The sequence below is a fragment of the Hippichthys cyanospilos genome, chromosome 7, assembly GCF_059441005.1.
Source record: "Hippichthys cyanospilos isolate Australia breed blue-spotted pipefish chromosome 7, RoL_Hcya_1.0, whole genome shotgun sequence".
Classification (NCBI taxonomy): domain Eukaryota; kingdom Metazoa; phylum Chordata; class Actinopteri; order Syngnathiformes; family Syngnathidae; genus Hippichthys; species Hippichthys cyanospilos.
The window spans coordinates 1722501-1735000 of record NC_142375.1 but is presented as its reverse complement, the minus strand read 5'-3'; the positions used below and the strand labels follow the sequence as shown (position 1 = coordinate 1735000).

The 12500-nt window shown below is 41.0% G+C and overlaps 1 protein-coding gene and 1 pseudogene across 5 annotated transcripts in view; both read right to left on the bottom strand.

Annotated features, from left to right (window-relative positions):
• The window catches only part of LOC148420611 (protein tweety homolog 3-like), a 97612-nt gene that overhangs the window by 66085 nt on the left and 19027 nt on the right, over positions 1–12500 (bottom strand). For all 5 annotated transcript variants that reach the window (XM_088420222.1, XM_088420221.1, XM_088420220.1 and 2 more), the window contains exons 3-9: positions 7620–7813; positions 3808–3919; positions 3510–3730; positions 3306–3401; positions 2852–2924; positions 2685–2760; positions 721–776 (exon numbers count right to left, since the gene is read on the bottom strand). In XM_088420222.1, the coding sequence (XP_088276348.1) occupies positions 721–776; positions 2685–2760; positions 2852–2924; positions 3306–3401; positions 3510–3730; positions 3808–3919; positions 7620–7813 (828 nt within the window). The remainder of the gene's footprint in view (positions 1–720; positions 777–2684; positions 2761–2851; positions 2925–3305; positions 3402–3509; positions 3731–3807; positions 3920–7619; positions 7814–12500) is intronic.
• The window catches only part of LOC148420612 (general transcription factor II-I repeat domain-containing protein 2A pseudogene), a 1635-nt pseudogene continuing 105 nt past the window's right edge, over positions 10971–12500 (bottom strand).

Here is a 12500-nt window from a genome sequence, read left to right as displayed (position 1 = left end):
TAATCATAACCTTAAACTAAAGTAAACTCAAGTAAACTTACATGCTCCAAATTATTCCAAAATAAATATCAATGCTCCTATGGACATGTATATAATGCCAAGATCACTGGAAATGTAAAATAAAACATACAAATAAAACAACCAAAAGAAGTTCTCTTCACACACAACCAATATACCAGTCCCACCTCAAGGCAAACAAATGAACTGGATTCATATTATCAACTCTCCAATTAATATTATGAATTTAAAGGGCTTTGGAGCGTGGTGGGGTGGGGGACGGGGGCTTTGAATGAATTAGGCTATTTACATGTAAAATACGCCTCTACTGACAAAAAAATGCACAAAATTACTTCTGAAAAGAATTAATTTCATACGTAGAAGTACCACTGTATTGCATTTTACAGGTCTGTGCTTGAGTTAAAACCAAAGATAACGGCCACCAAATATAGCCCCAATTTTAGTTTGGGTGCCTGGTGGTAACTTTGAAGGGCCGTAACTGGAAAACTGTTTGTGTTAGGGAGCGCAAACCGAGGATTCATTCATTTGACATCATAAGGCACTCATAGAAAAAAAATTGAGGGAAATTTAAGGGATGTCACTGGGAAGGGTGTATGACACGGTGTGAGACGCATTTCAGGTTCATTCAAGTCCTTTGGGGTTTTCAATCTTTGTGTTCCCACAATGCACCGCAGTGAAAGTGGTAAGCGGATGTGTGGCTACCTGCTGGAAGGGGTTGACTTGTCCAGGGCTGCACTTCAGGTAATACTGCAGGATATCTAAAAATGAAACACGAACAAGAATTCAGCGCAACATCTTCACAGTATAAGTAAGTATAAGTATTCAGTACTTCATCTTGGGGGGGCAGGGATGAACCCAGGGGAAAGGCTTTGTTCTTGTCATGTGAAGTCTAATTGCAATAAAATCAGAATTTTCATCTTTTATTCATTTATTTATTTATTTATTTTCATTTTTTAGTTTTAGGCACTTTGGTATACTTGGTTATTTTCAGTTTTAGACTAAGCTATAAGCTGTATAGACACTGTAGAAAATAATTAACAGTTGATTTTTAGTTTTCTTTTCTGTTGTTAATGTTAAAAAGGATACAGGTTTCCGCGAACATGTTTAATCTGGCCCGCAAGACGATATTGTAATGTAAAAAGTATAAATATGAGCTGAACTAGAAATGTTTTATGATAAATATTAATAATGTTAATGTTTTATAATAAATAGCAATTTCGTACTAGTACTATTGTGTTGAAAAATTATTCTAAATTTGAAGTGTTTTAAAGTCATGTTAATGTATACCATGATTTTATTGGTCGGGCCCACTGGAAATAGAGTTTCCTTCACGCAACCCACAAGCTAAAACAAGTTTGACACGCCTTCTATACATGGTCATTTGTAGTACTTTTAGAGTTCAGTTGGCATTTCTCATCTATTCATTGGCATACATTTTTTTTTTTTTTTTTCTAATACCACAACTTACAAGAACTACAGTAACCGCTTAGAGGCGCTAATGCCAACCATCGTTTGGCAAACAGTTGTTTTCTATTGTAGTCAATGGGGTTCGCGCGACTGGCGCGATGACACGTTCTGGGGTTCTAAACACATTAGCGTAATTACACGTAAAAAAATTTGAACTTTTGTCGCATCAGCCAATCAGCTTCGGGAACGTTCAACTGATCACACAAGGGGCAGGAATGAATCATGGCAGCTGCTTTGCGGTCACCAGAGCTACCCAACACGGCCAGAGCTTTCAATACAAAAACGGAGCCAAGCAAGAGCACTCACCTGGCTTGTAGAAAGGCGGAAGGGAGAACTTGGGACAACTGGTATGTGCAGCGTTTGCTTCCTTTTTGAACACCAGTTGAACCGTAGTTACTGTGTTAAGCTAACAATAGTGCAGCACTGACAGCACAGTATTTAGCAACACTTGATTGTGACATTGAAACTTTTTTTTCATTATGACCAAAGTAGCTGAGAGGGAAACTTGGAAACTTTTAATTTGCTTACGTTCCCAATTGTTAGGGCCCGAGCAGCAACCGTTGTGAGGTCCCTCTAGTTTTTCCTCCAGATTATTATTGTTATTATTACTATCATTATAATTATTATTGGGGCCTGAGCAGAGTCCGCTGCATATGCACAAACATGTTCATACCCAAAAGTGTTCATACCCCAACCTGTTCATACTCCAACGTCCACAGGTCTGCGAGGGCCCCTTATAGCTATTTGTTATATAGCTATATAGCTGTTTGCAGCTCTAGTTTTAGTTAGTTTTTTTTTTGTTAAAAAATAAATGCATAAAAGATAGCTCTCTAGATAGAAAATATGATTCTATTTAGCTAGCTAGATAGAAAACATGATTCTATTTAGCTAGGTAGATAGAAAATATTATTCTATTTAGCTAGCAAGATAGAAAACATGATTCTATTTGGCTAGCTAGATAGAAAATATTATTCGTTAGATAGCTAGCTTGCTAGCTAGACAGATAGAAACTATAATTCTAGTTAAACTAGCTAGATAGAAAACATGATTGAAGTTAGCTAGTTAGCTTGCTAGCTACCTAGCAATCACTATAGCTAGCATCTATTTAGCTAGGTAGCGAGATAGATTGATTGCTAACTAGATAGCTTTTTTTCTGAAGTAGAAACTGAGTGAGTTTGAGATTGGCCGTTTGGCGCTACCTTGATTGATGACTGCATTATCCTTGGTGGCGCGGGCGACATACGTGTCAGGCGAGTCGCAGAAATCGCTGGCCGACTGCGCACACGCACACATACAAAAACAAGGAGATGACATCACTGTGGAGCCGGGCACCGGCTCTGTGCTGTTGCCGTGGTGACGATCTTACCGCAGCCACGGCCAGCTCCAGGCCCAGAGACGCCCAGCTGATGACCAGTGTCAGCACGCCCAGCAGGCACACGCTGCAAACAAAAAGTCCATTAGAGAGTTGTGTGATGACGGTACCTATTTTCACAAAAGCCCTCATACTTCTTTATGAGATGATGATAGACAAAAGTCCTAATACTTCTGACAGACTGCTAGCTAGCTGGATTCATAGCAAGCTGGATCAATTGTTAGCTTGCAATCTATCCATCTACCTGGAATTGTATTGATTGAATTATTTAGCTAGCAAGCTAGATACATTGCTAGCTAGCTAGCTAGACTGCTTGCTAGATAGAAAATATAACTCGTTAGCTGGCTAAATAGAAAATTTGATAGCTAGCTACCTAGCTAGGTATATAGCTTGCTTGCAAGCTAACATAGACCGACACAGATGGATGTTAGATAAACGAGACATGTACCCGATTAGAGTTCCTCTGGAGTTCCGAATGAGTCCAAAGAGAACCAGGAGGCAAATGAGGACATCAAACAATAGCAGGCCAAGGTAGCCCAACCACCTGCAAGCAGTTTGACACACCGTTTGAAAACATTCTCGTCTGATTTTCCAAAAAAAACTGTAATAATATTCTTATCATAATATATCCTAATAATGGCAAGTTGGCGACCTGTAGAAGTCAAAGGCCTCGGTTTGGCGGGCCAGGACCTCCAACGACACGGCTGTGTTGGACCAGAATGGGATGTCCACCATGAGCTTGACTAGCTCGTCCAGCTGTCCCTGAAGCTTCTGCACGATGGACACATAGTCCGTTTGCTCCTGGTAAGCCGTCTCCAGCCGAGACAAGTTCTCCTCCACCGTCTGATTCAGCGCCATGGCGCTGTCTGAAACCTGCGGCCAGGACAGGTGCTGGTGGCTTCCTCTAGTGGCTTGCAAATTAATCACTTTTTTTTGTTTTGTTTCCTCACCAGTTTTTCAATGCCTGATACTGTACGGTTGGCGTGGCGCAGGGAGTAAGCCAGGCGACTGGCGCCATCGCTCGACTCACCGTTCCCGTAGAAGCCCACGGCTATGCCAGCGCTGAAGGATAAAAAGAAAAATAATGTATCAGATGGTCCTCATTTTAAAAGGTCAACATGAGCACGCTTTGTTCCTAAACTTTTGTCCTTTTCCAACACCGTGGTTGATTGGATCACTGTATAACCCCCATCGCCCTGCGGGGGGCAGCACCTGCATATGGCACATGTACAGTACCTTTGGGTTTGTGTTTCTGCTACTTGTGGAGGTACATTTACGACTACCGTTAAGAGTCAATTCATTGGAGGCAATTACATTCTTCTCTCTCCCACACACACACACACTATATCATCTACGACATCAATCCTCAACAAGGAAGAGGGCATGAATGTCGATATGAGTTTATCTATCATCTCCCCAAGCTTGCGTGCATACTGTCATTTATGGTCGGGCAGGAAGTGAGCATTATTTGGCTGGTCATTCACCCTTTGATAGAAGGGGAAAAAAAAAAACTGGAGTTACCCAGTTGGTATCTCTAGCTAACTTTAACTGTGACATATATTAATATCTTTGAGAAGATACTTAAGTCTTGAGTTAGTCACTGATACCAAGAAACGACACCACTGCCACTTTTTTCCAGACCAAGTACTCAACCTTTGAGTAATCACTGATACCAAGAACCGATATTGCTACCACATTTATTAAACTAAGAAATCAACTTTTGAGTGGTCATTGATACCAAGAACCGATACCAATGCCACTTTTTTCTTTCCCGAGACTGAGTACTCAAGTTTTGAGTACTCACTGATACCAATAACCAATACCACTAGCACATTTTCTGGGACCGAGGACTAAACTCTTGTGTAGTCTCTGATACCAATAACCGACACAACGATTTATTTAACTATTTATTTATTATTTCCTGACCATACTCGACATTAATAGTCACTGATATCAAGAACCAATACTATTATCTTTTTTTTTTTCCAGATTGAGTATTCAACTCTTAAGTAGTCACTGATATCAAAAACCGAAACCACAACCATTTATATTTTTCAGTGAGCACTCAACTTGGGTAGTGATACCAGGAACCAATATCACGACCACCTTTTGGGACTGATTACTTAACTCTGAAGTCGTCATTGATACCACGAACCAATACCATTGTCACGTTTTACCAGACTGATTACTCAAATTTGTAGTAGTCACTGATCCCAAGAACCAACACCACTACCGTTTTATTCCAGACCAAGTACTCAACCTTTACAAACTCACCAATAACCAAGAACCGTTACAATTGAAATGTTTTTGCAGACTGACTATTCAACCTCTAGGTTAGGCTAATTCCAAAAACCGAAACCACAACCACTTCTGTTTTTCAGACCGAGTACTCAACTCGAGTGGTTACTGCTACCAGTAACTGAACTACGACCACTTTTTTGGATTGAGTACTTAACTCTTGAGTAGTCATTGATACCAACAACTGATTCCACTGCCTTTTTTTCCCAGTCTGAGCATTCAATTCTTGAGGAGTAACTTACACCAAGAACTGATACTGCTACCACTTTTTTATTAACTGAGTAATCAATCTTTGAGTAGTCACTGATACCAAGAACCGATACCAATACTCCTTTTTTCCACACCAAGTACTCAACTTGAGCACTCACTGATCTCCAGAATCGATACTATTTTGCAGATTAAGCATTCAAACTCTTAAGTAGTCACTGATACCGTGATTACAACCACTTCTGTTTTTTAGAGCTAGCATATCGTTAACACTTTTTGGGACTGAGTACATAACTGGAGTAGTCACTGATACCAAGAATTTATACCGCTGCCGAGTATTAAACCTATGAGTAGTAACTGATACTAGGATCCAAGACCACTAACACTTTTATTCGGATCAAGTCCTCAACTCGTGTGTAGTCGGTTACCAAGAACTGATACTGCTACCATTTTTTTCAGACTATTTAACCTTTGAGTAGTTATTGATACCATGAACCGATACCAATACAACTTTTTATTTCCAGGCTGATCAGTCAACTCTTGATTAGTTACTGATACTAAGAACCGATATCACTAGCACTTTTTATGGGACCAAGGACTCAACTCGTGCAGTCTCTGATATGAAGAACCGATACTATTACTACTTTTTTTTTTTTTACAAACCAAGTACGCAATGATTAGGTAAATGCAACATGGTCTTTTTTTACATTAAAAAAAGACCTCATGTTTCATTCTTCTGCCACTCAAACTGCTATTTCAATGAGTCATTCGTGGCGAGTGTAAAATTCACTTGTGTTCCCTTCACACAATGTGCTTGCGTCGCTATGGCAACCTTTCTAGGCCAGCCAGCGCCGAAATAAGTGATGATGAAGAAAACGGCAGCTGAGGCAGGAAGCGGGAAGCCAGAAAATGAAGATGGCCGTTCATCTTGTTCTCCTGTCAATCAAATTTAATGCGGAGGCGACCAATCGTGGTTGCTCTTTGCAAGAAAGATTCCGCTAAAAAACAGCTCAGTTTGCTGATTTTTATGTAAATTACAACCAGGGACGACATGTTACAGGAGTTTTGTGAAAGTACTCCATTCTCACACTTCTTAAAGGTGGCATTTCTCCAATTCTGTGTGTATCGGTGTGAAAATCAAAAATTGACAAATTTGCTAGGATCTGTGTAAAACAAACAAGCACAAATTAATTAATAATGCCAAATTTTCAAATTTCTCAGAACCTCTATAAGAAATAAGTAATGTGTTTTAAGGTTTGTTATTTTTTCCTATGTTGCTATGTGCTATATTTGCTGGGTTTTGTGTAAAAAGCAAACAAATTAATGAATAATGCTAAAATGTTCCCATTTTACTGGACCTCTATAAGATAAGTAATGTGTTTTAAGGTTTGTTGTTTTTTCCTATGTTGCTATGTGCTATATTTGCTGGGTTTTGTGTAAAAAGCAAACAAATTAATGAATAATGCTGAAATGTTCCCATTTTACTGGACCTCGATGAGAAACAAGTGCTGTGTTTCAGGGCCTGTTTTTTCTCCTTTTGCCAGGTGAAAATGTGGCAAAAGGACAAAACTTTACCATACCGCCATTTTGAAACAAGCGAGACCGAGCAATAGCAGACCAGCATCTCCGTGAGGAGACGCTGACCAATAGCAGACCAGCATTGTAGTGACGTGTCGCATGGAGGCAGTTAGACAACAGAACAGAAAATAAAAGCAATTACCTAAAAACGCCTGCAGATGGAGACAAACAACACAAATACAGCCAACCCCTAGGGTCATGACTGTTGTTTTTGTTGCAAAACCCTTAAAATACCATACAGAGGGGATGAAAAAACTCAGTACCCCACATCGCAACATGAAAAAAACCTAAGTCAGGGACACTGTAAAATGGGGGTCCACTGTACTGTATTTCAAGGTTTGCTTGTTTTTTTTTTCTTCTGTGTAGCTGTGTGATAGTGTGGCCAAATTTGCTGGGTTCTGTGTGAAAGGCAAACACAGATTAATAAATATTGTTAATAAATAAATAACGGTTTGTTAGTACTTTTTTTTCCCTTTTCTGTGTTGTTGTGCCAAAGTGTAGCCAAATTCGCTGGGTTCTGTGTGAAAGACAAACAAAAACAATGCTTAGGCTCTTATTCACCAATGCTCCCTAAACTGTGACAGAAACAGAGACTACGCCGAGTGTTTTCCACAATTCTTCTTTATGTAGCTGTGTGGTAGTATGATATGACACCTTAAGCCAAATGCAAGCTATTCACCTGCACACCAGCGTGGCAATGATGACGCACCAGGCGGTGCAGCAGCAGTCGGCACTGGGCCCCTGAGACTGGTGAGCCGCCGCCGACCGGTCACTCTTGCGGCGTCGGCAGCAAAGCCAGAAGGAGTAAAAGAGGAGGAAGAGGAGGTCCAAGCCCAAACACAGCAGGGCCGCCGAACCCAACAGCAGCACCGACTGCAGAGACACAAGGAGAGCTGGGTTAGCTTACGGCTAGCTGTTGAAAATAGGACAGCCCCATATGACAACAATTTTAAAGGATGAAAAAAATCCAGCAAATATTTATTTAAAAGTATATTTGAAATAGGACAATCTGTGGGGAACATTCAGACAAAAATAATTAATACTGATTTAACATAAACTTAATATTCATGGTTGTGCATAACAAGTAGTACTGGGGTGGCCAACTCTGATCCTCGAGAGCCACAATCCAGCCTGTTTTTGATGTTTCCCTTCAACCAAATCACGTGCCTCAAATCAGGGTCGTTATCAGAATTCCGTGAAGCAGGCGGATTCATAATATGAATCAGGTGTTTTGGTTGTAGGGAAAGATCGAAAACAAGCTGAATTGTGGCTCTCGAGGACAGAACTTGGCCACCCATGTATATATACACACACACACACACACACCCCCACACACACACACAAATATATATATATATATATATATATATATGTATGTATGTGTGTGTGTGTGTGGGGGTGTGTGTGTGTATATATATATATATATATATATATATATATATATATATATTACAGTGGTACCTCGGTACTCGACCGCCTCTATACTCGACCAAATCGGTGCTCGACCAAAAAATTCAAGTAGGTAATGCATCGGACCTCGAACAGATTTTCGGTTCTCGACTAGCCGACCCGAACGCGCTCCTCGGCCCTTCTCGGCCAGCGGGTAAGCGCCAGTTCAACTCAGACCGCCAGCGGAGTAAGACGTTTGTTCGAGTATTTCTTCCCGGATTTAGACTTTTTCGTGTTGCTCTAGCCCTTAATAATGGGTCCAAAGAAAGACAGTGATAAGGGGAAGGCAAAGAGGAAAACAATGAGGACCACTATTGAACCGAAGAAGGAAATTAAAGCAAAATATGAACGCGGTGTACGAGTGTACCTCGCGTCGCAGTTAGCTAGCGTCATCATGGAAGGAGTAACTCCCTCCCGTCCTCTCCACATCCATTCCTGTATGCCAGGCATGTCAAACTCAGTTTGGCTCTGGGGCCGGATCCAGACTTTCTGTTCTCAGGTGGGCCGGATCAGTAAAAGAATGTCAACTCCAAATACAGTCAGCCCCCTGCTTACGAGCATCCTGATTTGCGAACATTCCGCCTTACGAGCGTGGATCAGGGAGAATTTTGTCCTCCGCTTACGAGCAAACTTCTCGTCTTGCGAGCATTCCGTCAAACCAGCCATTGAGTATGTAGAAATGTTCTCGCCTAACTGCGTCAATATATTCAGCAGTTGCGTCATCTACAATCATTAATAGATACTTATGGCGGTAACGTGAACGCTATTGGTCTTACAATCTCACACTGACTGTCTCACTCACGGTGTCTAAATATATTACCATTTAAGTGTAGTGTTTGTACAGCTAAAGGGAAAAACAGCTGACATGAAATTAAATGTGCCGATTGCAGGACAAAGAATTGTCATTGGTTTAAATGTGTGTGTTTTTTTTAATTAATTGTCAATACATTCCAACCGTTTAAAAAAAAGTGCGAATAATTATCAGTCAGTCAAGGAGACGCCAATATGCTATTGGTCGATTAAGGTCACCCGGTCTCACTCACGGAGATGCTATTGGCCGGCGTCACACGTCAATCACAGAAATGCCGATATGCTATTGGCCGAACGCCTTTATCTAGCTTGATGGGACAGGATGGAAGGAAGTAGACAAAATGAGTGAAAAACGGAATGTTTTGAAGACTTTGCAAACTTTATCTGTTAGACATAGCTTCTAAAATTACTAGCAGCGGTAAAGGAAGAAATAAGAGGATGATGTTTTAGTATCTCCGTGATTTGCACCATGACTGAAAGAGTTACTGTAACACTGTAAGACCAATAGCCTATATGCGTTGCCGTATTAACTCAAGAGGTTAATCTCTGCACCCTATTACGGGTGATGATACAGCGCCATATAATGGTTGCTAGACAAGATTCCATGTCAGGTTAGTCGGCGATCTCCCGATATGCATTGGGACAGCGTCATTGTTGCAATTTTGTGAGTTGTAACCAAAGGTGAACTGACGCTCGAACAAGCCATAAGTGTGCTGCCTAGTAAATGCAACACACACAACCACCTCTCCGCTTCCACCGTGCTCAATTCACGTCGGGAAAAACAGTTGACATGAAATTAAGTGTGCCGATTGCAGGACAAAAAATCGTCACAGATTTAAATGTGTTTTAATCAATAAGATGTCAATACATTCCAACCGTTTAAAAAAAAAGTGCGAATAATTATCAGTCAGTCAAGGAGACGCCAATATGCTATTGGTCGATTAAGGTCACCCGGTCTCACTCACGGAGATGCTATTGGCCGGTGTCACACGTCAATCACAGAAGTGCCGATATGCTATTGGCCGAACGCCTTTATCTAGCTTGATGGCACAGCTGGTTGGGATGGAAGGAAGTAGAGAAAACCCTGACTGAAAAAGTTACTTTGACACTGTAAGACCAATAGCATATCTGATTTACCGTATTGACTTCGAGCATTCATCTCTGCTCATCTCTGCTTATCTCAGCACAAGTCACGTCTATCCAAAGGTAAAAGTCATTTTTCCTTTGTATGTGTTATTTAATGCAACTGTACAGTAGATTATGTCACTTAATATTAATTTATGTATACAGCGTGATGATTTTACCTAAGGCTTCTGCGCGCGTTGCACGCACTCACGAATTAACATGGGTTTGTATTGCCCGCTATACGAGCAATTCGAGATACGAGCGTAGCCGCTGAACGAATTAAGTTCGTAACCCGGGGGCCCACTGTATTTAGCTTTGTTTTTCAGTACTATGCTTTATCATTCAGCCTACATTTGTAGCCTACCCTACATATTATAATCATGGATGACAAGGGATCTTTTCTAAGCACAACACATTTATTCACAAACAATGGAAAAAAAATGATTTTCATGTTTGGCATTGAATGTGTTAACAACTGGTTTATTTTAACAGTTGAGTGAATGCAGTTTTACACCTGAACCAACTCACCACACTAAACAAACTCAAGTGGGAGCTATGAAAAAAATATTTTTGCCTTAATTGTCATACTGCTTTGAAATAAATAAAAAAGAAATACAAAATAAAAGTTTTAGCAGTGCATGGGCAATAAGATACTACATCAGATCAAACTACTAGGCTGGGCCTACTGAAGCTGAGAATATACTGCACAATATTAATTGTCTTTAATATGAAACCAGATTAATCTTATTTTCAATGATCTGTATTCATGAGTGCAAACAAATGTCGTGTCATCACACTTTTTTTCTCTCTCTCACTGCACTCCTGCAGTCTACGTGCTGCTGCTGGTTCCTGAAACTTGGCATCTTTTTGCCTTTACAAGTGCGTCGATATCAGGTGTCAAATCCTGAGTAGCAGCACATTTAACAATGTCATTCAAGTGTTTATTTGTTAACCTTGAGCGCTGCTTTGTTTTATTATTGTTCATCACGGAGAACACCTGTTCACAAAGATAAGTAGTCCCAAACATGGAGAGAACCTTTGCAGCCATGGCTGTTAATTTGGGGTAACCTAGCACAAGATACTGATAAAACGTATCCAATCCCACGGACCCAAATTTATCCTTCATAGCGGAATCGCACTGCAAGTCAATAAGCTCGAGCTGAATGTCAGCTGGCACATCAGAAGGCTTCACTGTAAATGGCGAGCGAAAAAAGCCAAATTTGTTCTCAAGTTCACTGAAAACCTGAAACCTCTGCTCAAACTCTCGCAGCAAATCTGTTATTTTGTCTTTATATTTATCCAAATCGTTATCGGGACGGTCCGGTGCCTTCGGACGCACAGCTGTGAGACAAGAGAAGTGCGTGGTGTCACCGCTGGATAGCTGCGTCTCCCACAGTGACAGTTTCATCTTGAACGCACTTATGCTGTCGTAATATTGAGTGACAACTCTGTTACGGCCCTGCAATGTAGTGTTAAGTGTATTCAAGTGTTGTGTAATATCAACCATGAAGGCAAGATCCTGCACCCATTCCTTGCATTTAAGTTCCTTTACTGGGCGTCCCTTCTTCTCCATGAACTGTCCAATTTCGCCTCGTAGCTCAAAGAAGCGCTTGAGTACTGCACCTCTGCTTAACCAGCGCACATCAGTGTGGTATGGTAGGCCAGCATGAATGTCATTATCACTGAGAAATGAGTCAAACTGGCGGTGATTTAGACCACGAGCTCTGATGAAATTGACAGTTTTCACAACCACGCTCATAACATGGTCCATTTGGAGTGTTTTGCAACATAACGCCTCCTGGTGCAAAATGCAGTGAAATGCCCAAAACTCTTGTCCTCCATTTGCGGTCTGTACTTTGTCACGGAATTTTGTGGCAACGCCTGCCTTTCTCCCCACCATTGATGGCGCACCGTCGGTCGCCAGGCTCACGGCACGGGACCAGTCCGCTCCCACTTTGTCCAGCGCTCCAACGAGAGCGCTGAAAATGTCATCTGCTGTTGTGGTGTCATTCATGGGCACCAATTCAAGCAGCTCCTCTGTGATGGTCAAAGTTTCATCAACACCTCTAATGAATATTGCCAGTTGAGCAATATCTGTGACATCGGTGCTCTCATCTATTGCAATTGAAAATGCGAAAAATTATTTGATTTTTTCTTTCAATTGGCTGCTCAAGTC